The sequence below is a fragment of the Phalacrocorax carbo genome, chromosome 12 (genome assembly GCF_963921805.1).
Source record: "Phalacrocorax carbo chromosome 12, bPhaCar2.1, whole genome shotgun sequence".
NCBI lineage: Eukaryota > Metazoa > Chordata > Aves > Suliformes > Phalacrocoracidae > Phalacrocorax > Phalacrocorax carbo.
Genome location: NC_087524.1, coordinates 18,106,094 through 18,133,519, shown reverse-complemented (window position 1 = coordinate 18,133,519; position 27,426 = coordinate 18,106,094). Strand labels below are relative to the sequence as shown.

The 27,426-nt window shown below is 40.5% G+C and overlaps 1 protein-coding gene across 9 annotated transcripts in view; it reads right to left on the bottom strand.

The window, feature by feature from the left end:
* Positions 1 to 22,306, bottom strand: part of TACC2 (transforming acidic coiled-coil containing protein 2) — a 122,899-nt gene extending 100,593 nt beyond the window's left edge. For 3 of the 9 annotated variants that reach the window (XM_064464318.1, XM_064464316.1, XM_064464317.1), the window contains exons 1-3: positions 22,146 to 22,299; positions 16,718 to 16,887; positions 380 to 6,163 (exon numbers count right to left, since the gene is read on the bottom strand). In XM_064464318.1, the coding sequence (XP_064320388.1) occupies positions 380 to 6,163; positions 16,718 to 16,830 (5,897 nt within the window). In that variant the 5' untranslated portion in view covers positions 16,831 to 16,887; positions 22,146 to 22,299. Of the gene's footprint in view, positions 1 to 379; positions 6,164 to 16,717; positions 16,888 to 22,145 lie in introns of all 9 variants that reach the window. The other 6 variants (XM_064464320.1, XM_064464321.1, XM_064464322.1 and 3 more) reach the window with 6 other exon arrangements.
* Positions 22,307 to 27,426: the final 5,120 nt, after the last annotated feature.

The window sequence follows — 27,426 nt, the reverse complement described above, 5'->3', positions numbered from 1 at the left end:
ATGTGAATGCTGCAGGTCTCATTTAACTGGGTCACCAAAACTTAGGCAAAACCCTGCTAACTTAAAGCTAGGAAGTGCTATTTGTTTGTCTAACTTTTGGCTACAAGATGTGAACACTGGGAGGTGTAAACAAATCCACGCAGGTATGGTCAGGAATCTGGACCAGAATGTGGAACACGTAAGAATTTAGGTCAGCTTTTAGGACCCCTCTGCCCTTACAAATTATTTTTAATTTCTTCCATATAGTCCACATTCAGAAGCAACAGAAATTTAAGAACAGAATAAGTGCCATGCCCTCCCAAACCGTCCAGACAATGGGTTTCCGTATCAAGCCCCAGGGTCCTGACAACCATTTCACATAGCAATTTAAAGTGAATACCTTTCTGTAGGTAATCCTGCCACAGCCATGTCTTGAAGTTCATTGAGGTCAAGGTTCTTAGGCTCAGTTAATACAAGAGGGAATAGCTTTCTTTTGGTGTCCTGAAGTGAGCTTTCATGTTCTGAATTCATCTTGCCCAGCTGATTTTCAGAAACAGGGAGATCTGTACACGCAGAACGCTCACCCTGCTCCATCACAGGAACGGCTGGAGAGTGATTTTTGTACAGGTCTGTCTCCTGCTCTTCAGTGCTCGTGTTTATAGCTAAGTCACCTTCACCAGTGACTAACATCCTTGCAGTACCTGTTTCAGGGATGTCTCCAGCTTTTTTGTTACCTGTCTTTGCTGTGCTTAACACTGTGTCACTGTTCTCTTTTACATCTCCCTCAGTCACACTGCTAGATTCTAGTTTAGAGTCAGTTTGCAAGCAATCATCCTGGCTTACTCCGTTTTTAAAGCAATCTATTAACCCATGCACTGTCACTTTCTTTTCTTGCTGCGCATCTTGTGAATTTTCCAATGTTTCCAAGCATTTCCTATTTACTGCATCATCCTGTATCATCTGCATGTCATTCTGAGACTTAATGTCATGCATATAATTGCTGCAAATGTGTGTCTCCTGATTTTCCCCAGGCAACAAGTTAGAATTGTCCGGCAATTTTTCATGATTGCAAGATCCTCCCAGGACAAGCGTTGAAGCTGTCATGCCAGAGATGCTCTTGGCAATGTCTACATCACCGTACGCTCTTTTCTCCTGTTCATTTGGCTTAGGATCCTGGCACTGTTCAGTAGGAAGGCTTGCATCTTCAGATGAAACTGGTTCTGTGTTATACTCTGTAATTAAGTTATTTCCCTCTGCAGTAGCAGCATCTTCTAAGTTCCTCTTCTGTACATCACCTGTAGAGATAACAGCTACAGGGGGTTGTTGCTTACTGTCAGAATATGCGGAGTTCTCAGCTGCTGCCCCATCAAATGAAGCCGGTCCTTGCTTCTTTATCTCTAAGCTTATTAGCAATTCATGATCAACGCCACTAGCACAGGCGCCTTCCTTTCTTTCCATCTCATTGCTCTTTGGATGCTCAGTGGTTTTGTCCGTGTTTTGCAGATTTTCCAGAGCACTTTCAGCAGGTGTAGTGCCATCCAATCTGGAGACCACTTCTAAACAGCTGTTGGGCTGCCTGTTTTTCTCAGTGTCCTGGAGACTTGCTGGTGGCAGCTCTGCCACTGTGTTTTCTTGTTGCAGAGATTTGCCTTTGGCAGCTTTGCAGGAAGTCTCAGTAGCTAAAGACAAGTCTTGCCCTTCTGCATCTGAGGTGCCCTCCGGAGCTCCTTTGCTCGCCTCGTTTGATTCTGAAAAGTTATCAGCACCGCACAGTTCTGCTGTATCCTTGGCCACTGGACTCTGCTTGAAGCCTGCATGGTTTTCAGACAAAAGATGGGGTAATTCAGCACTCAGTGTGCTGTGGACAGTTTTTTTGAATATCTGGCTGATATGCTCCCTAAAGTCTGGGAGGCTAGAGCCAATATCCAGAGAGCTGCAAGTCAGAGCCTCATGCTCCCTTCCAGAGTTCTCTGTAGGCTGCTCAGAAATACTGATCTCTGCCCTGGTTATGTTATTATTCTCTTTTGAAAGCTCTTCCTTTTTTTCTAAATTCCCAGGTTTCTCTAAGATCTTACCGTACTTGTCATCTACAAAGATATTCGTTGCAATTTCCTCATTACAGCCTTCTTGTTTACCAACAGATGAAAGGCTCAGCAGCTTCCCTTCTAGAGTAGGGTGAGCTATCAGAGACTTTGTTGAACTGTCACTTTGCTGTTCTTTGAAGTTTACCTCACTTCTTGTTTCTTTGGATTTAATTGCAGATATCTCTTTCTTCAGCTTCTCAGAATTGAACTGTGATAAGTTTCCAGTACTCTGCCCCACATTTAAAGTCTCTGGCAGGGCTAAACTTTCATCTCCATCACCCTGAAAACTTTGGTCTGGAGCATCATTTTCATTCACACACATACTCCCTGCAGAGCTGTTTTCTGAATTTGCTGTTTTACCTGCGTTTACCCTGGGTGAAGGCCCTAAGTGCACAGACACCTGAGAACCTGCAGCAATCTGCAAATTCGAGTTACTTTCTAAGGTGTTTTGACATGTTACAACTTCCAGCTCATTATTTAGTAACTCCCCCCAAGTACCATTGTTCCTATTGTTTCCAGGTTGCTGGCTAGGATGGCTGAGTACAGAGGTCCCTGTAGAGAGGGCTGTAAAATTTGCTTGACAATAACCAGGCTCCTCTGGTGTCTCTTGAATGCAGCTGGATTCATGTGACTCGTCAGTGGGAATTTCTTCCCTGTGTGCCTGTGATGGTGAAGGAGATCCTTGTGCCCCTGGACTTTCATCATTTTTCATATTGCTTGTTTCTGTGACCAAAGCACTGTCCTCACAACTTATCTCCATGTTCCCATCTTTCCAGATGATTTCCCCATCAGCAGTCAGACCTTCAATCTTTTCCAAGTTTTTCACTATTAATGGCATTTTCCCTTGAGTTTCTGAATAAGATATTTGAGGATCATTTTTCTCAGAATTATCAGAAGCATGTGCTATTTCTGTATCACTTGGCAAAGCCTGTGATATGTTAGTGCCACTTGCTGAATTCTGTGTCCCTGGAAGAGCATTTATGCCAGCAGCAGGGCTTTCACCACTATTATCCTTTACCCTGCATACGCTGCCTGGCTGTTCATTCTTGTGAGATTCTTTAGAAAATGCATTGCTATGACATGCTGCTTCATGCTGACTAGCTGAGATCAAAGAATTATTATCCTGCTCGGGCTTGTTTGAGTTTTGTTTTCTGAGGCAGTTTTCTTCTGCCTTGAGATCAGTTTTGTTTAGCTCATTGCAATCTTGCAAATTAAGCATGGTCACACCATCAATATTTTGCTCGTGTTTGCTGCTGCACATATCCTCTGACGCCACGACACTGCTTTTATCCTTGTCCTTTTCTTTTGCTGTGTCGGAGTAGCACTGGATCGGTGCTGGACCTAGCACAGAAGATTCTTTATTGAGGTTGTTTGAAATGTTTACAGGTATTTCTGGTATGTTGCTGTCATTATTTAGGTCCAATGGCCATTCAGGTTTTAGAGCCCTTTCTTTGTGTTCCTGATCATCTGCTCTGGTGACAGTTGTCAGACTGCTTTGCTGCTCCTGTTCGAGTTCTGTACTTGAAATCCAGCCACTATCACCAGCAACAGACACTGACTTCTCCATTTGCTTTGCTTGGGGGAAAGCAATTGCAACATCTGCATTTTCCTGCAATTCTCTGACACTGCCCTCCAGGGCCTCAGAAGAGCCGCACGTGTCACTCTCAGAGGGGCAGCTGTTTCCACTGATGTGGCTTTCACCTCCTTTCTGCTCGTGAACTTGCTGAGGAGCAAGTCCTGAATCACCAGCTACAGCTTGGGAGGTTTCTGAACAAGCTATCTGCGTCTTTCTGTGACTTTCTGCAGTCACTTGCTCCTGCTGAGCTTGCATCAGCACATCCGATTTGCATTCGCTTTTCAGTGCCAAATCTTTGTCCTCCACGAAAGCTTTCACTGTAGTTTGGTGCTTCTCTTGTTGAACCTCATTTTCTTTACCATCCATGGCACTGCTTTGTGCAGCTGTAGCTGCCGGGCCTTGTTCTGGATCACTGCAAGGCACTTCAGCAACGTGGCTGATCTGTTCTGTGGTTTCTGAAACCTGTGAGGCCTCCTCAGTTTGAACAGCCATGCTATCTGTAGTCCCTGCCAACTCATTTAAGCCATAGTGCTCGAGTTTTGATTTGGACATTTTTGCACTTTCTTCTGACTTGCTATAGCTCTTAGGCTTTTCTTGACTCTCAGTTTTGCATTCACATTCTAACACAGTTTCTCTAGCAAAAGCCTTTTCCCAGGATTCATCTTGCTTACTCTGCTTAATATTATTGTTCTCAGAGTAGCGGAGCGGTGAACTGTATGCACCAGCTAAACAAACTTTTTCAGTTCTGTTACAGCCTGGCTGGCCCGAAGTTTTGTCTTCTGCTTCAGCGTTAAGGCAATCAAAACTCAGTGGGCATTCTTCTCTTGGAAACTGTGGAGGAGCCACGAGCTTATTCTCTAGGTCATCTGTGGCAGCTGTTTTTTCTTCACTCATTTGTTGTTCAGGTTTACAACCAAGAGAGCATGAATTGTCTTCAGGTGATTTAAAGATACTGTCTAAATTCAGAGGCTTTTCCCCTTCTTCTTCCTTTAGGTCACCTGTTGAAGTCTTTTCACAAAGACCAAATTCTTCAGGATTGCATCCTTGGTTATTTTCTGTGTCCTGGTGGTGGCTACTAACAGAGTTCAATAGATGTCTTTCTGTCCCGCTTGACCCCTCAGGTAATTCACTGGTTTCTGTCACTCGTGCCTCCTCTGTTATGATTTTGGTTTTTTCTCCTGTTACATTTGCCTCGGTTTCTTTTTGATTCAGCTCTGCAGATCTGCTCAGATAAGTACTTAATGCATATTCTTCCAGTAATAATCTTTTATCTACTAGGGAATTTTCCTTGGTGGGATTGATAATGCTTTCTGTTTCAGAAAGTGTAGTGCTTTCTCTAGACACATCATCAGCTTTTATAATTTCATTGCTACTGGCTTCATCTTTTGGGCTTTCAGTTGTGACAGCTGATTTTTGTTCTTCCTCTCGCTTAAATGATAACGGCACGCTGAAATGCTCGGCACTAACAAGCTCATCCTCCTTTTGAAGCTCTCTTTGAAAAATGAGTTCATTTTTTTCAGAAGCTGTTTTCGCTGTTTCACTCCTCATTGGATCTTCAGAGTCATTTCCAGGCACGTATTCCCTTGAAGGCTCTTTAGGCTTTGGTACCAGGAAGAGATCTGGAGGGTTAGAAGGCAACTCTGACATTAAAGTACAGGCTTCTGATTGCTCTTCTTTGCTTCCGGATAGAGCTGGGTTTGTATCATCCCCTTTAGCTGTTTTTACAGCCCCCATCTGTACATTACAGACTTCACTGATCTCAGTGAAGCCATGAGGATTCACAATTGCTCCAAATTTTTCACTGTCTGAGCCTCCTGTTCCTGGATAATTTAGGATTAAGGTTTCCTTTTTCATTAGCAGACCCTCTCCACCATCTGTGTTCTCTCTACCTTGCTGCATTACAGTCTGTGGCTGACCTACTTCCAAAACTCCTCGTTCCTGCTTGGCCCCCTGAGCAGTAAAATAATCTCCTGCTTCTCTAGCCTGGGGAAAAGTGCTGACATGTGGTTCCCTCATGCCACCCAGCTGCTCACTCTGCCAGAGCAATCCTAATTCACTCAAACTCATTTGTGTGACTCCTTGCATTTCTGTAACTGCTGCTGGAGGGCTGGGCTCCAGGCTTGGGTTTCTGGGATCGTTCTCATCGTTTTTCACAGAAGTGGCAGTAATATTGTCACATTTTGGGCCTCTGTCCACAGTTACGGCATGTGCTTTCCCCTCTTCTTTGTCATTCACTGGGCTTGGGGACAGCACTGCTTCATTGCAATTTGAGGTTGGTAATTTGTCATTGTTGCTTGTAAGATCTGCTGTGACATGTTCTTTGGCACAGTGTGCAAAAGGCACTGAGGTAGGCAGACTTCTCTCTCTTGCTTCTGCAGCCTGCTTTAAGAAATCGGAGCCTGTTTGTTCTCTGTGTTCTTGCAAGATACTGTTCTTCTGTCCTCTCACCTCTGAAGACACCATGCTTGAATTTGGATTGGATAAATCTTCAGCACTGTAGTTACTGCTGCCTTCATTACTGATGCTGCCAACAATGGAAATGTTTATTTGTTTCACGTCAATAAAGAAAATGAAGCAAAGAATAAGAACAATTTGTGCTATTGACATTTCAAAGCCATGCAGTACATGCACTGAGAAGCTGGTAATCTGCTCTCAGGACCTAAACCATCAGGCACACATTACAGTGATTTAAATGCTCCTTACTCTGGAAAACATGTCCCCAGTCTTACGTGACAGCCACCATGCTTGTGGCATGCATTTTAACCATTCCAAAACTCTGTCTTAGTTAAACGTGGGGAGGGGGGACACACATCTGACAGCCTAAGGGAGCAACATGGGAAAAAGTGACAAAAGTGCTGGGAAAACCGCCAGTACCTCAAAGAAAGGTTTTTCATTTCTCCTTCTATGAGGTTATGTTGCGCAAAGCTAAAGGCTGTGCAGTCCACAGTAACTGCTGTGCTATACTTTTATTGAGTAGCAGAAGATTAAGAAGGCTCCATCTGTTGCGCGTTTTCTCTAACTAATCAGCACAGTCGATTCTCACCAGAAGGTTGAAGGTGTCACTCTGCTGAACGATGTTGCCATTCAATGATACACACCCTATGAGGTTATTTTATTGCAGTGTTCGATTTCAGTGCATATAAGCTATAACCGTTTGTACGATCTCTCTCCACACCCATTAAAGATAAGATAGAGTAAGTGGAAGCAGAGATGATGTGGGTGCACTAACTGCAGAGACAGAGAAGTTATTTTTAATATTTTTCATATGCACTGTGTGGACCTCAGTTTCCATACCTAGGTCTGTAGGTGATGGAATAGGTTAGTCTTGTTGTCTCCCTCCCGTCCCCTGGGAAGCCTTGGCATATTTTCATTGTGTTAGGGAACAAGGAGTGAAAGATCAGTTCAAAACTGGACATGGAATTGTACCTAGGAGCAAGGGGCATCATTTACTTAACATGAAATAATGAATCTCCCAACTCGCTGCTCCCATCCAAAGCAAGATACACAGACAACGCGGTGTCAAATGCTCAGAGGTCAGTGTGACGGCAGTGCGCTCTAGTTCCATAGCTGCACGGAGAGAGTTTGTTCATGGTGAGCTTATCACTGGAGCTTTGCCACAGCTTAGCAGTAACAGGCTAGCTTTCAGAAATTCAAGGTGGAGTTATAAAAGATCCTTAAAACACCTTCTGTAAGGCCGAGAATAGACTGGATTTTAAGTAATCTCCAGAAATCTGAGAAGCCCCTTTCCCATTCCCTGCCTGAGTTTTACACACAAAATACTTCACCAAAAAGCGAGTCAGTGACCGGCTCTCAGGTCCCTGCAGTTTAGGTCTGTGCAGTTTAGGTATAGAAACACTGCCCCTTCAGTAACTGTCAAAGCCGCATTGAAACCCGACACTCTTGGGCCATGGTACAGTGCACAAAATGGACTTCCAGGTGGGGTTAAAGCCCCTCTGATACTGAGGACTGCCCAACGCAACAACTTCTTTATGAGAGTGCTGAAGGTAAAACTGAACGTGAGCCTGTCTTAAACCATAAAACCTTCTTCAGAGTTGTTACAATGGAAAATGAACAAGTCTTTAAAGAGCCTTTAAATTTGCCTATGTTTAGGGTAAGCCTCAAATCTAAGGTAAATTATCTATACCAAGGAATCCGTTTATAGTTTAACCAAGTTTCAGAAATGCTTGGCATCAGTTTGTACATGTAATTTATAACACTAATACATTCTATTTAAACTTTTAAAAATTCTTTTGCCCCAAATTTTTTCTTTTCCTAGCACACTGAAAACACCTCTCCATATAAAACTTACTGACACTGGGAACAACACAGGTGGCAATGCAATATCTGGTATTTGTTGGATCACTGACAACATGGGGCATGATGAGACATGAACAAACAAGGAGATGCCAGGACGCTTTCCCTAAGGAAGGAATAGACTTTATCATTTGACATTAATTTTGCACGCAGGGACTCTTAATTAGAAGAGGAGGAGCAGAAACCACAACACTGAACTGGGGTGTTGGAAAAGTGGGAGTCAGTTGCCATTCCAGCTTTTTGTTTGTGTTGCAGGTTTATCTTCTTAATGATTAAATTGCTCATTAGCAGTTGTGTGCCTAGGGTTCTTCAACCTGGAAGCTGTCAGAGATACGGTGTTCAGGGGAAGAACAAATGTGGGTGCAGGTTGGGGATGGGGGTAAAGCTCTCTAACCTCTGTGAAACTGAGTGTTGGAAAAGTAGAAAGCACCATCTACAATTACAGTTTCTCCTTATCATTTATCTTTAACCTCTGATTCCTTACTCATTGTTAATCCCATTTGTCAACTGAGTTACAAAAAGCACGGTAATAAATCTGGGATTGAAATATTGGTAATGTTCATCATACAGACCACACATCATTATATATTTGCATTTTACATATTTCAGCTGACTGAAATTTCTCTAAGAGCTTTACAGATATGACTTCTTGTTACATTATACTTTTATTTGCAGCTATTAAATATGAAACAGCTCCAGATGTGTCTGAAGTGATTAAGTTTTCTTGAATACTATTGCCAAACACATGAACTATCTACTGCCCTGCTGGTAGCAACTTTGTAAGGAGTCATAGCAGCAAACCTGTGACTTAGCAGGTTCAAGGGCAGATAACAATCCAATGAACTAATCTATCCAGCATTATGAACCAACAAGAACATTTTTTCTGGTGTTCAGTAATGCTGAAACTTGTTAATTTTACTCAGGAGTAGATGAAGGAATTGGGACAAATTTGTAATTAATATATGCTGAACAGAATTAAAATGACGGTGCTGGCAAATGCTGTGACAGCAACTTAAACTATCACTTTTATAATGAAGTAGTACACATTCATCATCTGTGCTACTTCAGCTTGCTTCAATGTTTTATTCAGGACCTAACAGAGAATTGAATGGTTTGAGTTTCCAATCATAATAAGATACGTCCAGACTGACCTGCCTGGATATCTTCGATTAAGTTTCTCCTTCTGATGTAAGTAACAAGGAAAACTATATAGGAAACATATCCTACATCTTCCTTTTCATTTTTTGTGATCTTGCTTTTCTGTCTGCAAGACACTGCTGTAGTTAGAAAAACATCTGTTGGGAATGACTTAAGCTCAGTTGATCCTGCTTTAGGGCAGAAGGACAGACTAGATGACCTCTTAAAGTCACACCTAGTCCCATTATCTTCCCCTCTTTTTAAAGGGAATAACACTACAGGGAAATGACACCACATGCTGAAGATAAGTCCCCTGAGTAAAACCCAATTCACATGACAATGTCTTAGCAATCAATAATTACCTACAGGGAGCATGTATTTTCAGACAATACATTCAATATGATAAACATAAAGCTATGACCCTAAAAGTTTGGGTTTTTTAAATACAGGAAAATAAAATGTGTTCTCTTTTGAGGTTACTGGATCTCTTTTGTTTGTAATCTGAACTAGTTTGATATTATTAAGGGAAAAAGTTATACTGTAGGGTAATATTTAAAACAAAACATGCAAATGACAAAGCATAAAAGAACATTAGAGTTCCTCAGTTTGTGTAGATCTTAGGGCAGAAAGAGTAATTTTGCTAGGAATAATTGCTGAACGTAATTGATGATGTTAAAAAAAAAAGAAAATGCAGTCATGCAAAGATCTAGGTGCATATGTAACTTGAAATGTGCAAGTGTCCCACGGCACTCGCGTTATCAAAGGGAACTTTCTCCTTCTCTTAGAAGTTAAGCACACAATTAAAGATTTGCAAGTTCAAGGCCTGAATGGACTGACTATATGAATGCTATCCTTCCAGTTGCAACATCAAATAACAATGAGTTAAATCTTTATATGTCTAAAGTATTTGTTTTGCATAAATAATGACTGAGAAATTGCTTGTTTGGGAGCACATTGCAAATTTCCAAATTAATTTTTAATACCTGTAGTTAACCTCTTCCACCTTCAGAATATATTGTGGCAAGTTCCAATTATCCTGGAACAATTTAAGAGTACTGCCCAGTTACTAAGATGTTTATTAGGACGGCACTGCCTGGTTTGTGTTCAGGGTGCGAAGCTATAAAGGATGTTAAGAAATCGATGATTTATAGTGCATATACAATAAATACTTCTGGATTAAGAGCCATACCCAGTCTACCACCCACTAACACTTGAAGTCACAACTTCGGTTACTCTGTTTTGCCATCCACAGCAAAGGCAAGAGGACAGAAGATAAAACCAGCAGCAGCTAGACAACAGCTCTCTAGCTGGTGTTAACTATATGAGGTGGGGTTGTGGAGGCGCAGGGCGTAGAGATGCACAGAAATGTTAAGCCTACTTGATAAACAACAAAAAATGATGCTCGAGAATTTAAAATTTCCTTTTCTTATTCCTTTACTTTCCTTCTAAAATGTGCAGTAGTTGTTGGAAAGACAGACAGCCTTTCCAGCTCAGTCACATTTGTGAGGGAAAAACACCACGTGCTGAAGCCGATGAAACCCAGAGGTCACATACAGTTGCTATCCATACTGATGTAACTCAGGGCCTGAGTGATTATATTCCCAGGAGTATAAGAGCCTGAAATCTGAGGATGAATTTAGAAAGCACTGAAGGGGACAAATGCACAGCCAGCTCTGCAACCATGGCACACATATAGCTGCTTCTCAAATGTTTCTCTTCTGTTTCCCCTGACACACGAGACATCAGCATCTACATTTTGAGTTTACACATTTGGACACACTGTACTGGATGACTTGAGTTAACTTAAAGAATCCTGCACTTTAATCTGTCCCTGACAGGTATTGAAAGTTAATTAGGAACATGGAAATAATTTCCACATTCTCTTAAAAAAAAAGGTCAGAGTTTTAGAGGCAGAGCAAGTCACTATTTTAACTTTTCAGTGTAAACAAACACAAGAGATATCTATCATCGCTAAAAGGCTGCTCACAGCAGCCAGCTTCCCCCACCCTCCCTGTATATCTAAGCTTTCAGGAAAAAGTGAAGCAGGAATAATGATCTATATGATCCTCCTGGGAACTGTCCTCCCCTTCTCCCCCCACCCTTGGTCACTTTTCACCTCCTTGTTCCACACACAGAATAAAATGCAGGGCTGTGATATTTTAAGTACGACAGACCTAAATTATCCTAACATTTAAAAAGTAAGCTGTACTACTGCTGCAGCAAGCAAACATGGCCAGATCTTCAGTTCCAGTTCCACAGCTGGCTCCTGGTCTCCATCAGAGATATCTGGAGGGTCAGCAGGAAGCATGGCACTGAACGGATGGTCCCACAGGATGCGTGGCAGCTTCAGCTTGTTGTTCTGCAGTGTCTGTGTGGGTCTCACAGGATCTGTGTGCAGCACTCAAGGTGGGAAAGCAGCCAAATTCATCCACAGTTAATGCTTATTCCCCTTAACTACTTCTGGGTGTGTACCTTTTAAATTGCTGTATCTGCTTCTTCCTAAACCTGCAGGAAAAAATGCTTTTCTGGGCTACAGTTGTCCAGCTAAGGATTCCCCAGATGTATGTCCTTCAGCATTTTTATTTCATATGGCAAGTTTACAGATTAATGGCTGCTGGTGTTACTTCTCAGCATACAGGACTAGTGAGAAACAGGTTCAAAAAGTTGGACTGAAACAGAGCATTTAAAAATAAGCATCACAGATGTTTTAAATTCCAAAACATAAGAATTTAAAAGTGACCAAAACAATTTCTGAAAATTTTTGGGGAATGGAAGAAAGCCACCCAGAAGACTGGAAAATGGCAAACGTGGTAGTTTTCCACACAGAGATACTCCATCCGAAGATGGCAGGTCATACACTCTTAAGACTGTAAGAGTTCACTTCAGGGTGGAAAAGATGTGTTCAAAGCAGCATACGGGAGCGAGTTAAAAATAAACAGCCTGGAATCTGAAACTTCAAAGATTTCCGTTTATTGTCTTTGTTTCTATTTTGGCAGAATATAACTTAGAAGCCACCCAAAACACGCATGTCCCGGCAGTTTCAGGAGTAAGGCTAAATAAAAAGTAATTGCCCGAGCTCCTGCCCATCTAATGTTTCCTGAAACAAGGATCTTATTAATCCCTTCAAGCTGACTCATCCATGTAACATTCCTCTCGCAAGAGTCATAGTTTTGCATGCTGAAGTGTAAAGCTGTTTTAGCCAGCTAGAATATAAGTCCAAATGTTCTCGGTACTCCCATTTTGAAAAGGAACCCCTAAAGAAGTGCAGCTATGCCATTTTCGAGCAACACATTTAAAAAAAACCAAATTGGTCATGGAACAGTATAGAAATACCTATGCTAATAATAATAAAAAAAGCAAGACTGCATTTGCTGCAGCTAAACCACAAATACTCAAAACCGAAGATAAGAGACACCACCCCACAGTCTCCATTACTACCACTGGCCCATTCTAACACCAGTTTGGATAGCTTAATGTGCTGGGTGGGTGTCCGTCTAGCCTTGTGTTAATTAACTGTACTCAGCCCGTTGTTGCAAACCACACCAGTATGTAACCACTTGCCTCTTCATTTAACAGTCTTCCGAAAGGCCACGTGCAAGAACTGCTGACACTAATGGGAACCATCACACACCCCACCTCAGCTCCAGTGTTTGTTATTTTTACATTCATGCTTAGTGCTCCTCTACTTGCATACAGCTGGAGCCTGAACTTGTGCCTCCACTAAAATCCAGACCCACAGAGAGAAAATTGTGGGAGAAATTCTGGCTTCAAATCAGACTCTATCAACTGGTTATCTCTACCACCACTAGAGCAGGAAGAAGGTAGTTGCTACTTTGGGATTATAAACCAAATACCTTGAAAAACTGCTGTTGGGAGTCCTACAGTATATTAAAGCATCAATAGGAACAATGGCAGGTTTTGAAAAAGAATAGCATGGATACAATAATTTGAGGGTTAAATTCTGCTCTGCCCCACTACACCAAAGTCAGCATATAAGTTTTGCAACACATTTAATAGATTTTTGCATTCTCAAGGGAGACTCCAACAGAAAGACAGGCCATTCCTCATTGTGTTAAAAGCCACAGTGAGGTCTTCAGCCAGGACCTTGTAGCTTTGCTTCCCTTTGATGGCAGGATTGCCCAAACTTGCCCACAGGGTGAAGATACAAAGGCCCACCCATATGAAGTGCAAGATCCATCATAAACTCTAGAAGTCTCAGGTCAAATATTCAGGTGATGAGTCTTGGAGAAGTTTACCATGACCTTCCAGTACTGACAGTGATGTAGATCTGTCTGCAGGCTGTATGAAATGGTTTCCCACATTTCAATGGCTAGAGGAACTTGAAGCTGACGCTTCCTTCTTCGTACTACCAAAAAAAAAACCCACCAAAATTTCATCCTCCTTCTTTCCTAGCTGTGACTGCACACACATTTCATCAAGAATGGTTTTCACCAGATTGGGTGAGAGCAACAAAATCCTGCTGAATGGATGAATACAGCTTCATTGCCAGCTGCTTGATATGATTTGCCAACTATTATTATTTTTCTTGGAGACAAAAGTAGAGGAGGATGTTGCTGACCAGGGTAAAACAACCTCCCCTTCTCCAAAGCCCCCTCCTTGATTTTATATATTTTGAATTTAAAAAATGAACATCACAGAAGTGATGGAAAGCTATCTCCTCAGGACTCTTATATGGGGCCCTCTGATTTGGTGTACCCAAGTTCCTTACATTTCCCCAAATGAACTTAGCAAGAATGTCAGAAAGTTTAAATCTCCGCATACTTCTGGCTGCTTTCTGCTGACATCTAAGAATCTCTAACGTACTACACTGTGAATATTCTATACCCATTTTACAGGTGCAGAAAATGAAATGCAGAAATATTAATTGCTTTGATAAGGTTCACTCCTGGGAGTTAGCGTTAGGTCAGGTCGTTGAAAGCACATTTTCCGATTTGAGTGTTTCACAGTGTTACTGTTCCTACGAGCTTCCTGGCAGCTAGTTAGAAGACTCTTTATAGGCAGCCATTGGAGAAAGTTGTGTATATATCTTCCTTAAAATGTGGACAAGAAAGTAATTGGACAGAGATGCTTTTTGAGAAACAAGACAAACTTAGATAATTTAAGCGCCCTGAGGTGAGTTCTGCTGCTGCTTCATTCACAGGATCGAGGCAGTACATAAGGCAGGTCTCAGCAGTTGGCACAAACACTGTATTAGGTGGATGCTGGTACAAACACTGTCAGTCAGAGGGTGTACAGGTGTTGCAGTTCTAAGTACACAGTCTAAGAATGGTCATTTTGCAGTTTCACAAACAACTCTAATTTTTAGGAATGTTATTCATGATAGGCCTACATAGAAAATTTAACAGTTGCTAATACTCACAATTTCCCCCTCAACTCTTTTTTCCCCTTTCCATAATATAACCTGCCTATTGATAAGAATACCAGAAAATTACTATTTTATTGTTACAAATCACAATGGATCATGTTTCAAGTAGCTTAAAATAAATTCATATTTTCTTCAGCTACAACAACATGGTCACTCACCATTACACACGCATATGACAGTGATTTTGCACAATACTGTTAAGTGAAATTAGAAGATTCCTGTAATATTTGTTAACTGTAATAACCTACAAACAAAAATGCATCTAGAAGTCTCTTTCTGTCCAATTTTACATCACAACTGCAAACTCAATTTTTACTAACTAGTGTGAATGCCATCTGTGGCTTTTCTTATTTGACATGAAAATGGAGATACACTCCCAAAGGCATAAGGAACTCATCCAAGGAAGAGCTGTTTCATGTATAGACTTGGTGTTAGATAGTAAAGTGATGCCACACTGGAAGAGAGATGTGCAACCTTCCATTACTTTAAACTTCAAGCCTAAATACCTTTGTCATTGTAAACTGACTTTGCAGTCTTAGTCTTGCTCAGACTTTATTATTTTTAGTAAATAATTATGATTTGCTAGTGGCAGTCAGAAGAAATAGAATTAATAGTAAATATCTTCCTCTGTGTGTACGGAAGTATGACAACCTACTGAAATGTAAGAGCTCCATTGCACAGCCAAACTACCCCTTCCAGAAAGCAAACTGCCTTTTTCTAGATAAGTCTTTTTAGATTGTCAGGTCTCTAGGTTTGCCTGAAGTTCCCCTGATGTGGTCAATTATGATCTCATTTGATTTGGACTTAAACTGCCACAAACTGTTGCATGACACCAATAATTATAGAATAGAATAGAATAGAATAGAATAGAATAGAATAGAATAGAATAGAATAGAATAGAATAGAATAGAATAGAATAGAATAGAATAGAATAGAATAGAATAGAATAGAATAGAATAGAATAGAATAGTGGGAGGGACATACAACAATCATCTAGTCCAGCTGCCTGACCACTTCAGGGCTGACCAAAAGTTAAAGCAAATGATTAAGGGCATTGTCCAAATGCCTCTTAAACACTGACAGGATTGGTGCATCAACCACCTCTCTGGAAAGGCTGTTCCAGTGTTTGACTACTCTCTTGGTAAAGAAATGCTTAATCTTTGTAATTTCTTATTAGAAAAAGCAGAAGAAGAGTTTATTGCCTGGGATAGCATTAACTTAATGGCATTTGAAATATGTTACTTGACTACTGTTTGTTCTTGTTTTTCATTTCTCACGTTTACATCTTTCAAAGACAATAGCCATCAGAAATGGTAGCCAGGGTTGGCGGAGACAGAAAAAGGCCCAAATCACACATACTCCCCTTGACAAGGATGCAGCCAGTCTTTTTGCAGTGAATTCTCCATTCTTAAAGAAAGTTCATGCAAACGCTTAAAAAGGTGCCCACAGCCTAAAAATCTTACACATTGATCAGCAAGTTACTGCTACCCCTTCTAAACTGTATCTTTCATTTTATCCCAGGTAGATGATCAGGAAAGTGTTCAGCCCTATGTTAAAATCGTGCTGGCCTTAGATAATTTCTTCACTGCAGCAGATGAAAACCCTAGTTCCATGCGGAAATTCAAATATTCAAGCAAAAAATATTAATGCGTCAGACAAAATATTCCCTTTGGGATATTTAATAAAATCCAGATTATGTTACTTTCTGCCATCCTTAATAGCACTGAAGAATACCTTAACTCTGAAAGTGGTCTTATTTATTTAATCAGGTGAATTTTAAGACGTTTAGAAGAATGCAATGCTAACAATTATTAGCTGAGTTGGTACATTTTAATAGGATTGTTATACAGAGCTGAGCACGACATTTTGTAATTGCTTGCAATTGCTTACAATTTCATCTTACTTCACAATGATATATGACTACAAAAGACTCTTCAATGTTTCTCTGTCTCAGATGAGAGTTTGTTAGTAAGAGCAAAAAGCACAGAAAGTTTAGGTCAAGGGTTACTACAACAGCTGGAGTCTTGCTTGTAGCTATGCAGTAAGGCGAGAGAGTCAGTTTGGTAAACAGTAAGTAGCCGTGTTTTGTCAGGTTATTTTGAAGACTGCATGACCACCATCCAGCAGAATAATAGATTTTGAAAATCAGTTACACAAGAACAGAAACTCAGCGAACATCCCCCAGGTATCAACAGCAGCAAGGCTTGAAGTCTATTTACAGGAAGAAACTTAGTTTCTTACCTTGTAGGTTCTGGAATTGATGGGGATGTGGTCTCAGACAGTTGCACAGCAGCAGGAAGATCTGAGATGTCCTGACCTCCAGATCTTTCTGTGCTGGTTTCCTGAGGGCTCATTTTTAAACCGTGCCCGTTACCAGAAGGTTGGCCCAATTCTGAATCTTGTAGAGTGCTCTAGAATGAAAAAAGAACAGTTTAAATAGACCTGCTATTTTGGAGTACAGGAAGTTTTGGAAAATAAATAAGCTTAAGGAGTTTTGTCCTGCCCACTGATGGACAACTTTCTGTGGCAGTTTTCACTATTTTGATGGAACTTGCACATTCCAAAGCCAAGCCATTTGTTTTCTTAATGACATAAAAACAGAAGGAAGTGGTTGAGCCAAAAACAAATACTAGGAAAAGAACAGGGAGAGAAGAACACAACAATTGTTCTAAAGCAGCCAAGGACTTTACTGACTCAAGGAGGGTATAATCTCTTTTCCCAAGACTGGCAAATGCTTCCTTGCTAAGCAAGCTTAAAATGAGAAAGAATAGAAACAAGCTATGAACTTTGACACTTATAATATTAGCAGTATCTTTGGAGTGAAGTTAGAGATAAAGCCAACGTTAATGAAGACCCAGCACTTGAATCCAAGTCCAGATTCTTTCTGTCTCATTTCAACAAAGCTCAGAATGCCTCTAAACTGAAATGGAGGGCCTGATTCACTACCACGTTGCCTTTCTGTAATAACAGCCACGAGAAATGCTGCAGTTTCTGTAGTAATAGCTACAGAAATGCTATTTGACAAATATGGTAATTCTGCATCACCTCTTCTCAAAGGTAAATATTTACCTAGGATCTTCATCCATGGAGACATGCCTTTACATGAGTGATGTGATTTGTTTTGTTTTGTTTTGTTTCTACTGCAAACTATTGGATTTGCTCCAGGGAGGAAGGGAGTCCTGTGCAAGTGCCAGGCTGTGACTTGTGGTATGCCCACAAATCCCTGGGGTTCTACAACACCCCCATGGGGCTGCTTACAACAGGTAGTGGCAGTTTCCTGTTGAGTTTTTTTTTTGTTTTGGCAGAATTATCTTTAGAAGGCAAAGAAGAGCTGGTAAAAGCTGTTTGAACAGTACCTGAGGATGTTCTTCAAGTATAACAAAAGAACTGGAGAGAAACAAACATAAAGGAAAAATGCACTCTGAATGAAGAAGCTCCATTTCAAAACCTCTGGCACATCAAGCAATAGTGAAAGAGAGAGAAACCTGCTTAATCAGATTACCCTCACATACACCGTTGTTTTAAGAATTGTTAACTGTAACTGTAAAAAGCCAAAGCTACACTTAAGGTAAAGTCACATAAGCATATGTGCTGACCATGGGACAGCCATTTCAGAAGAATGTCATAGATGAAAAGCACAGTATACTATTCTGACTAATCTTTTAGGGTTTTTTACTCTGAATTTTTAGGTTTATTTTGTTCTAGAAATAATAAATGGCAGAAAGCTATTGTTTTCAGAATTATAGTTCTCTGTGCGAACATGGTGGGTTCTCACACAACCAAAGTCTTCTCATGATCAGAACCAGGAGCAAGAGACACCCAGTGGACAAGAAAAGCCCATGTAATGAGCAATTGAAAAGGTCAGGCCATACTGAAAATTTAAAAAGATTTCCTTTAGACTTAAGGCAAATTTGATTAACTCTCATATCCTCTGCCTTTCTTTGGAGGAACCCCTTCACTACAGCTTTGTCTGCAGAAGTCTCCGTTATCACACTGCTTTCCACTGGGAAAGACCAAGGGCTCTTGGTTCTATGATTATTAAGCTCTCACCCAGCATGTGCTGACAGATGGCATTTGGAATATTTATCTAAGTATATACGTTGGTCCCAAAACCACAGTATATGGCAAAAAAACCCAAACCCTAGAACATCAAGATTTATACAAGAAAATTTGTTTCGTCCAGCCAGAAAAAAAAAGCACTCCAAAACCAAAAAAAAACCAATAGAACTTACTTAGCTTCCAGGGCTCTGTTTTGCTTTTGGTGCTACATTTTGGGCAGCCTTGCTTTTGTTTCAGTGAGAAAGTTTGCATGGGGAATTTACTTCAGCATGCGTACATGTGTGCAGAAAGAAAGAACTATGAAAAAAAGTGTTATTAAATTCATTATCAGGAGAAAAAAAACTACCAACCAAAAGAGTGACTTCTGGGGTCATGTGTGATCATGCTGCAGTGCACCCATTGCCCAACTGCCTCGCACACACCACCCCACCATCACTACTATCCCCACACCCCAGAGCCTCCCCGGCTTGCCAGTTAGGGTGGGCGGGATTTATATCTTGGCAGAAGAGGAACTCCTTCAACTAGATGGGCCCAACCCCATGGAGAGTCAGCCTTGACCTACCAGGGAAGCAGGACAAGAGCAGGGTGGGGGGTTGGTGAATGCACAAGCCACGTGAGGCAGCCATGGTGTCACACTTTTATTTAGTCAATGTATCATGTCTTACTGCGAGCGCTACGATTGGGCCAGTCTGGAAGGTGGGCCACAGATAAAGGCCTCAGAGTAGCAGCCAAATGAAGTATAATTTTCAGGCCGCTTGCAGACAAAAATGACCTTTCCTTTCCCAGCAGGGCAGGGAGGGCAGGGAGAACCACACAAAGAACCACAAGAAAATCGGGCAATTTACAAATTTGTCCAGATGCCTGCAGCAGTTGGCAAAAGCAGTGAAAACTAATTCTTTATTTTTCCTCCTTTCTGCTACCACCATCTCAAATTTTCTTTAGCTCACTTGGGTGCTAGGCAGGAGGAATACCTCACAGCTGTCTTCAGAAGATGAAGACCTACATGTTTTGTCTCCTTCTTCTAAAGCCCCTGTCATCTTCCATGGCAGAAAGGAACACAGCAAAGGATTAAGTCATTAACCTCCTGCACTCTTAGTACCCCCACATTGTTTCTAATAAATCTCTCTTTCACAAGATCAGCCACTACACCCAAAGGGCTCCTGTAGGTTACAACCCTCTGTTCTGCTGACCAGCATCAGCCCACTTCTGGAGCCACAGCATAACAGGGATGCCTCTTGCACACAAATCTCTGAAGTAAAACTCCTTTCTGCGCAGAGAAGCAGTATCCTTTGGATTGCCATCCAGAGCCATGAACTCCATGAGCTACATGATAACCTATAGTTAATCAGCAACATGGGCTCAGTTGCAGCATTAGAAAGAAGCATGACTCATCAGCCTGTCATATAATAAATCCAATAGCACATTGCTACCAAAGGTCAAATAGCACTAACAAATACAAGGAGACCTCGTGCTGTGGTTACATCTGGTAGGTACTTGCAAGCCAGCAGTATGGTTATTTCAGGACAGTTTGAAACTGTAACGTGGAGTCAGGCTAATTTGTCATTGACTCCCTGAGTCTGACACGTCACAGAACACTTTGGGGCCAGAATAACAGAAGTTTGCTGGATTTTACTTTTACTATTCATCTCCATAATTCACAAGTTAACTACATAATATAGACATTTATGTGCCTGTTTTATACCTGGACACCTTATCTCATCAAAACTAGGATGTTTCCATATTAGACACGGAGAAGGGCCCATATCCCAGTGATTTTATCAGCTGTTACATTAAGTCTTAATATCAAAACAAAAGCACTCTGGGAGGGGCAGATTGAGAAGGCAAGGAGAACAATCACAACAAAAGGTTAGTTACGTGCACTATTTTGAAAACTACTTTTAACATTTTCCATAGGTTGTCTGGGGAGGCTGGTGGGTTTTTTCACTTGTTTGTTTGGTTTTGACTTTTTTGGTTTTAAATAGTTTTGTGCTTTCATGGATCTAATGGGTAAGAAGTTGTAGTTCATCTCCCACCTATCCCTAAGCAACCCTCATTGGCCACAGAAAAATCTGACTTTTGCTGTTCCAGTTCCAAACATGACCAATTTTAACATACATTAAAACAATCTTTGCAACTTTGCAAATTATCAAAAAGCAGAATTGTCCTCTTACCTAGTCAGGCAAGAGCACACATGGCCAGGAAAGTATATTTTCAAAAGAAGCTCAAAGGAGGATTTTAACAATAATCAAAATGAAATTTTAATGTAGATATTTAAATGTAAAAGGAACTACTAATATTCCAAGATATGGGAAAGCTTTATATATTGGTATTCTACATTTAATGTATTTATCTAATGATCACAAAAGAACATGGTCTGTGAATCTATGCCAGCCAAGCAGAAAAACATAATTCAATTTCTCTATCAAGTTTTTCAAATTTAAGCTAGTTATGCAAATCAGGTGCTGAACGAGCTTTGCATAGCATGCTTTTTTATTTTTAATTAACATCTGTGAAAACAATTAAAAAGACTATGTTTTGTTCAAAAGTATCATCAGAAAGCTGCTGTTAAATGAATTACTTTTGAGGTTTCAATACATACAGCCTCTGAAGTGATTTACTACAGAAGCTTGCAGCTAAATTTGCTTTATATTCATTTCAAACATAGCATACTCTGTTTTGAAAAGGATTCTGAGGTAATAAAAAGTTACTTAATTGAAAGACCTAAAGAAATAATGATAGTAAAGATCAGAATACAGAGGTTCTCCGCAATTTCTTCTTTATGTCTAGGATAATTTTAAAAACCCAACAACAAACCAAGTTTGTCACACACAGCATACAAACAACAGACGGAAAACTAAATGGCCTATACTTTTTTCCTTAAAGCCAGCATAGTATTTAAATTAATAAAACTGATTCTCCTGAAATATGCAATGTAATTTGCATTAAAACTTTCCACAAGCATTGGACTCTGCAAGAACACTAAGTAAACTACAGGATCACTTTATTTTCTTGATGACTTTGAACAGGAACTTAAAAGTTAAAAAAAAAAAAAAAAGAACTCCATTAACACTGCAGCCAAAAGGATTATGTGCGCTGCTGTACGCTGGCTGAAGTTATCATACCAGAAAGAAATTACTTTAATGCTACATGGGAGCCTGTTCACAGCTCAGCTCCCAAAACACTGACTCTCCCCTCCCTGTTCAAAGCCACAGTAACAGCATTAGGCACTGCCACAGCCTTGTGTTACAGCAATTTGAGAAGCCTCATATTTCTCCACAAGGCACTGGGCTCCTGATCACAAAGCACAAAATGGGTCTGCTTTTACAACCTAGCGTTCACACTCAAACCCCTCCAAATAAGTAAACTTCCTTTGATTCCCCTTTCTTCTTTCTCTCAATAAAAGTTTCCTTTTACATCTGCCCTCTGCAAAGTTCCTCCATTAAACACACATCCTTTTATAGCAGTTGCAGGAACATGCCATAGCTCTGACTAGCTGAAAGCAATCTTTGAAGAGTTACATTAAGTTTCCATTCCCACTAACTCCCTCTGGTTATTGGAGGGGAAGCTGGAACAAGCCTTTACAAGTCTCAATCAATAAACCAGAACTTACCTTTTATTTTTCTCCATGTCTTCCATTACAAGTTGGTTCTGTTTTGTTTTGTTTTTTAATAGGGATTTATTAAGGTCTGCCTGCTAGAAGTGTTGGTTGTTTGCCTCCAGCCACCACCACCTCCGCAGGACGGGAGCGGGCCGCAGCAGTGCAGGTGAATGCCGGGACGCAGAGCAAAGGTCGGCCCTGCAGTGCCCAGGCTCCGGTTTCAGGATCAACCGCCAAGCTGACTGCCTTGGGAAGACGGACACATGGTCCCTGTTAGGGCTAGTGGGCCACACACCCCCTTAGCCAAACGGCTCACACCTGTGTGGCTGAGCAGGCTAACATCAAGCGGAAAAGTGTGCACGTGGCGCTCTTTGGGAAGGTTTCACTGCTCGTTTCGCTGCAGGACCAGCTGCAGAGAAAGGGAGTGAACAGTTTTTCATCCAAAGCCTTAATCAATAGGCCGCTCCCCGTTATTTTTATTGTACTTCAGCATTAAATCCTTTCCTTGAAAATAGAACTGAGGCATCACAAAATGGCTTGCTGCTATTCTTAAAAGTCAGGTTAACATAACAGTTCATGAATGAGTCTGCCTAATACCCTGAGACCTGCTAGAAGTCAATACCAATGAAATACCCAGTCTGTGTTGGAAAAGTTGATAGAAGAGAAGTTTTCAAGGTTACATTTTTCTAAAAACAGAGTTGTACGAGTCATGTGGCTCGGAAATGATATTTTTTTAATGGATGTTGCAATTTTTTTAGGTTTAGCTTTTGAGAGCTACCTTTTTGCTCTTCTGGTTTGTTTTTTTTTTCCCTGCTCTGCAGGTGCATTAACTCAGTACCAAATCAGACTTTTCAATCTTTATATCCTTGGAGAACCACTGTTTCTCTGTTGTTTGGAGATATATTTGATATTGCTTTAACAACCAGAACTTTTCAGTCAAATCAGCAAACACTGGTCAGCAAAGTACTGATCATGGGACAGTAGCAAATTGGTACCTGACATATTGGGCCAAGTTTAAACTCTGTGTGACAATTCAGATCCGAAGAATTACACTAAAACTTGGTTTTGTCACATTGCATTATTCAGTGCCTGCCCCTTGTTGAGAGTGGCTGGAGTACAGCAGTTTAGAGAGGGGGATGACCATCATGACCACTTCTCGGTTTTTTGCCCAAACATCACAACTACTTAATTAGTCAGATGTATCTATGACATGATCAGAAGCCAAAAGCAGACTCTTTCTCTAAGGGAGATTCCATATAGAATTTTGCCATTGCAGTAGGTTGGTTTTTTTAAAATTATTTTTAATCAGTAATCGTGTAATTTGCTATTGCTCCTGACTTGGTGTATTTGTCTCTCACTGGAATAGAATTTTAAGTTCATGCCTTTTCTAATTAAAATCCTTGAAGGGACAGGAATGCAAAAGTTGGCATTTAGTAGAAGTCTCATTTGATCTGCCTCTTACAAATATAACAAGCTATTTTAAGTACCTACGACCTTTTATTAGAGAAAAAGGATTGCTTTCTCTCCTGAGAAATACCTACTGATATGACTGGCAGCAAACATAAAAACAAACTGGGGATGTGTGTGTGTATTTATACATAGTCACCATCTTATCCTTGGTTTAGCATTCTTGTCAGAATACACAGCTTCCCCGCAGTACAGCAAGAGCAGTTCAAACCTTCAGGCTTCGTTGTTTGTGTTTATGGCCCTTCCAATCCACTGAGGGCACTAAACTGGTTGTCTTCAGTTCCTGGTAAAGTCAACGTAAGTGTCTTCTCAACAGCTTGCTGCTGTCCTTAAGCCTTAGCCTGTTTGTGTGTAGCATGAGTCTGCGCTGGGCTAAATGAAGCATAGCTGTATAACTGGCTTTATGGTTCTTGTTAACCTGATCTTTCCATCTGTTTATGTGACCTATGTTCAGTAGGCAAAGGAAAATTCATAGTTATCCTTGTAACTCCACTAGTCTTGCTGCAGCTTATTTTCCTTTGTCCCTTTCCTGAGGGTTGGATGGGGGCCCAATGAGTACTTACATTATTTTCTTGAGGTTGGCAGGTGTATGTGATATAGCAGGAGAGAGAGAGAATAAAGTCGATGATGTTGGGGAAAAATCTTCAACACATAACTGGCAATTTCCAGTTAATATAATTTTAGCTGGAGCAGCTTTTTGATGAGTGGTTCATAGCAGCCTAGCAATAAAAGACTTCAGAAGATGTTGTTAGAATCATATGAAGTACTATTGGGAAAATTGTCTCCAAGCTGAGTTCTAAACTCTGTTGTGCTCCTCAGCCGATAGCGTTTGTTTGCCTAGTTCTAACTACCCATAGCTGTGGAAAATGTAGGTCCAACATTTTCACACTGTTTCTAAATGGAGAAATTTAGTAAATAATTATAGAGGTTCTTTATAAATGTAAAATATTTTTCCTTTTCATCTCTACCCATAAAAGTACCTTTCCCATTGTAAGTGGTGGTGGCTTTACAGATGCAAAAGAAGGTTTAATCATTCATTCAGAAGAGGAGGAATAGTTTTCCAACTTCCTTTTCATGATGCTTTCAAATTAAGAATCCTGTCACAACTCCTTCTTTCATCCCCCCCTCCTTCATTCACAAGGAAGATGAGAACAAGTGCAATAAGACTCATTGCAGTGAGAAGTGTTCCAGAATTTGTTGTATTTGCATAAAAGGACATATAATTCTCTGAAAACAGACAACGTTCCTTTTGTGTAAACTCAAACAAATGCTTGGCATTACTCACCATAGAATATTGGACCAGTAGTAATTATCATTAGAAGTAAGCATTAGTGAATATGGTGACCAGAGGTATACTAGAACTACATAAGCACCAGCAATGGCCATACTGGCCTGTAGCCAACTGCCATTGACACCCTGTTGTGGGCAAACATTGACTGAAAGGATGTGGAACAGTTCTGCCATCCTCTGCAATGGGTGAAATGGAAGGAAAAATGAAAGAAAATAACAATTTACAGAGTGAAAGTGGTGAATCACATGGACACAACTCAAAGAAAAGCCCATGTAGGGTAACAGTATACCTCATTAAAATGCTATAGGCAAAATTATTATGCAGAAAATTGGGAATTTATTTTTGTTCCCAGTTGAATATAGGCAATGGAATGTATACAGATGTTATTGCACTATTCAAGAAGTATTTAAAACATGCAGTATGAGCACCAGAACTCAGAGGAATTTTCCCAGTTATCATCTGTGAGAAAGGAGACTGAAGGCTGGGAAGCTGCTAATGCACCCTGTGCATTCTCTGCTGGTGCCCATGATAGTGGGATCTGGAAGAAGAACCATGCCAATTAGCTAGATCCATCATTTTGCATAGGCATAAGGAAGTAGAAACATGAGGAAAGTAATAATGCAGACTACTAACTGCAGAATGTGCAGCAGTCAGATACAATAAACATTAAATGTTTATTATATAAACATACAATAACAATTAAATGGAGAAACCCTAGCAGGAACACAGCATCATGCTTCAGACAAACAGACTCTTCCGAAGTTATGACCCCTCTGGCAAGTATGCATGTGTTGCCTATCTTACGCATTTCACAGTAGAAAACAAACAAGAACAAAAAAGATAACAACACGTAAAGATATATGCTTAAAGAGAAATGGACAATAACATAGACATGGAATAATGAGCTTTGGCTATTTACTTATTCATAAAACAAGAAGAAAGGATAAAGCAAAATACATAGAAATAACTTATGTGGTAAATGACTTTGAAATCCCCTATTGAACTGTGGGGCAGAGTACGCGCTGCTAGAATTTCAATTCAGCAGCAGTTTTCACCTTCAAAGAGCTTTACAATTACTTGGTAACTTTGACTTTTCTGTAATCACAAGAAAGGCTGTGAAAGATGACAGCTCTCCTCTTCAGAAGTTTGAGTGGCAAGAATTAAAAACCTGAGTTAAAATTATTACATATTAGAAAACCCAGCCTATTTGAGCTTTAGAAAATTTTGTGCTTGTGTTTCCAACGATAGAGATCTCCATCTGTTTTTCACATCCTCCAGCCACCCCTTTAAAATGAAAGCAAAGGTGTCCTGGTAATAGTGTAATTCCAGTAGATTGGAGACCATGATAAAAAAAGGTAATGAAAGCCAATAATAATCATGTCATGTACAGTCACTTTAGGAGCTGGTCCCTGAGTTAACTGCACAAACCCCCGGAGCAGCACGGACAAGGCTGGGCTGCAGGGCTGCTGTGCTGGGCTCACACTCCTTCACACATGTGCCTCACTCTGCCAAACATTCTAGATAGCAGATAGCTTTGTTGGTCAGCTCTGGTCAGCTTGTGTTTGTTTATATGTGGGGCTTTATTTCATGGTGACTGAGCCCAGATTATTGAGACTATCATGGGCTGAGGAAGTGCACAGATACATCAGCTTCTACAAAACTATGAGCCTTCTCTTTTTATTATGACCATGTAGATGATTTTTGAACATTTGGCTGTCCAGAAAAGCCAGGGAGAAGCCTGATGACAGACCCTGCCATTTCTCTACATCATTGGTTGCATTTGGATGGATGAAGAAAGATGTGACTAATGGGCAGCACAATGGCTGAGGCCTTCTAGAGTTCCATAAACTGAGGTACTTTTCATACCTTCCCATTGCAGAATACTTCTTTATTTCCCCTATATTTTCTCTGCTAAAGGCTGGATGTAAGGGTCAAACTGGGTCAAAATATCTGTTCTTCTAGATTGTTTCTTTTTCAATTTAAACACATTACTCTTCATGTGGAGTTTTGCTTTTCAAGGAAAATACAACTTAAAAATAGCTTATATTTAGTTCAGCATAAGCCCAACAAGCTGTGCCAGTGACAGAGACCCTTGTTTGGAAGCAAGCTTTGCCATTCTAATAGGGCAGGGCACAAACCTGGAATCCTTCATCAGTTTGGACTTTGTGCACTGTTACAACAAAACAGAATGTGGTTAGTATATGTAAAATCACATTGTTAAATATACTGCTGGCCCCAGCCTCGCTTCATCTATTTGTTAGCTTTGCTCATTTCTACTAAATTTAGATTATATTTTCCTCAGAGGCTGGTCTTTACAAGACATATTGGGTATTTACTTTTCCTATAAGTGCCTACTACATTCTTCATAGTAGCAAATTTATTCTGCAGATCTTCCCTCTTATTAAATGAGTTCTAAACTTAGCACAGGCTCTCCCATCTTTAATGCAAACCGTGTGTATGGCTTCCAAATGACTCAGCTGAAAGCTAGAACTGGACAATGGTGTTCTCTGATAAATACATAAACAAGAACAACAA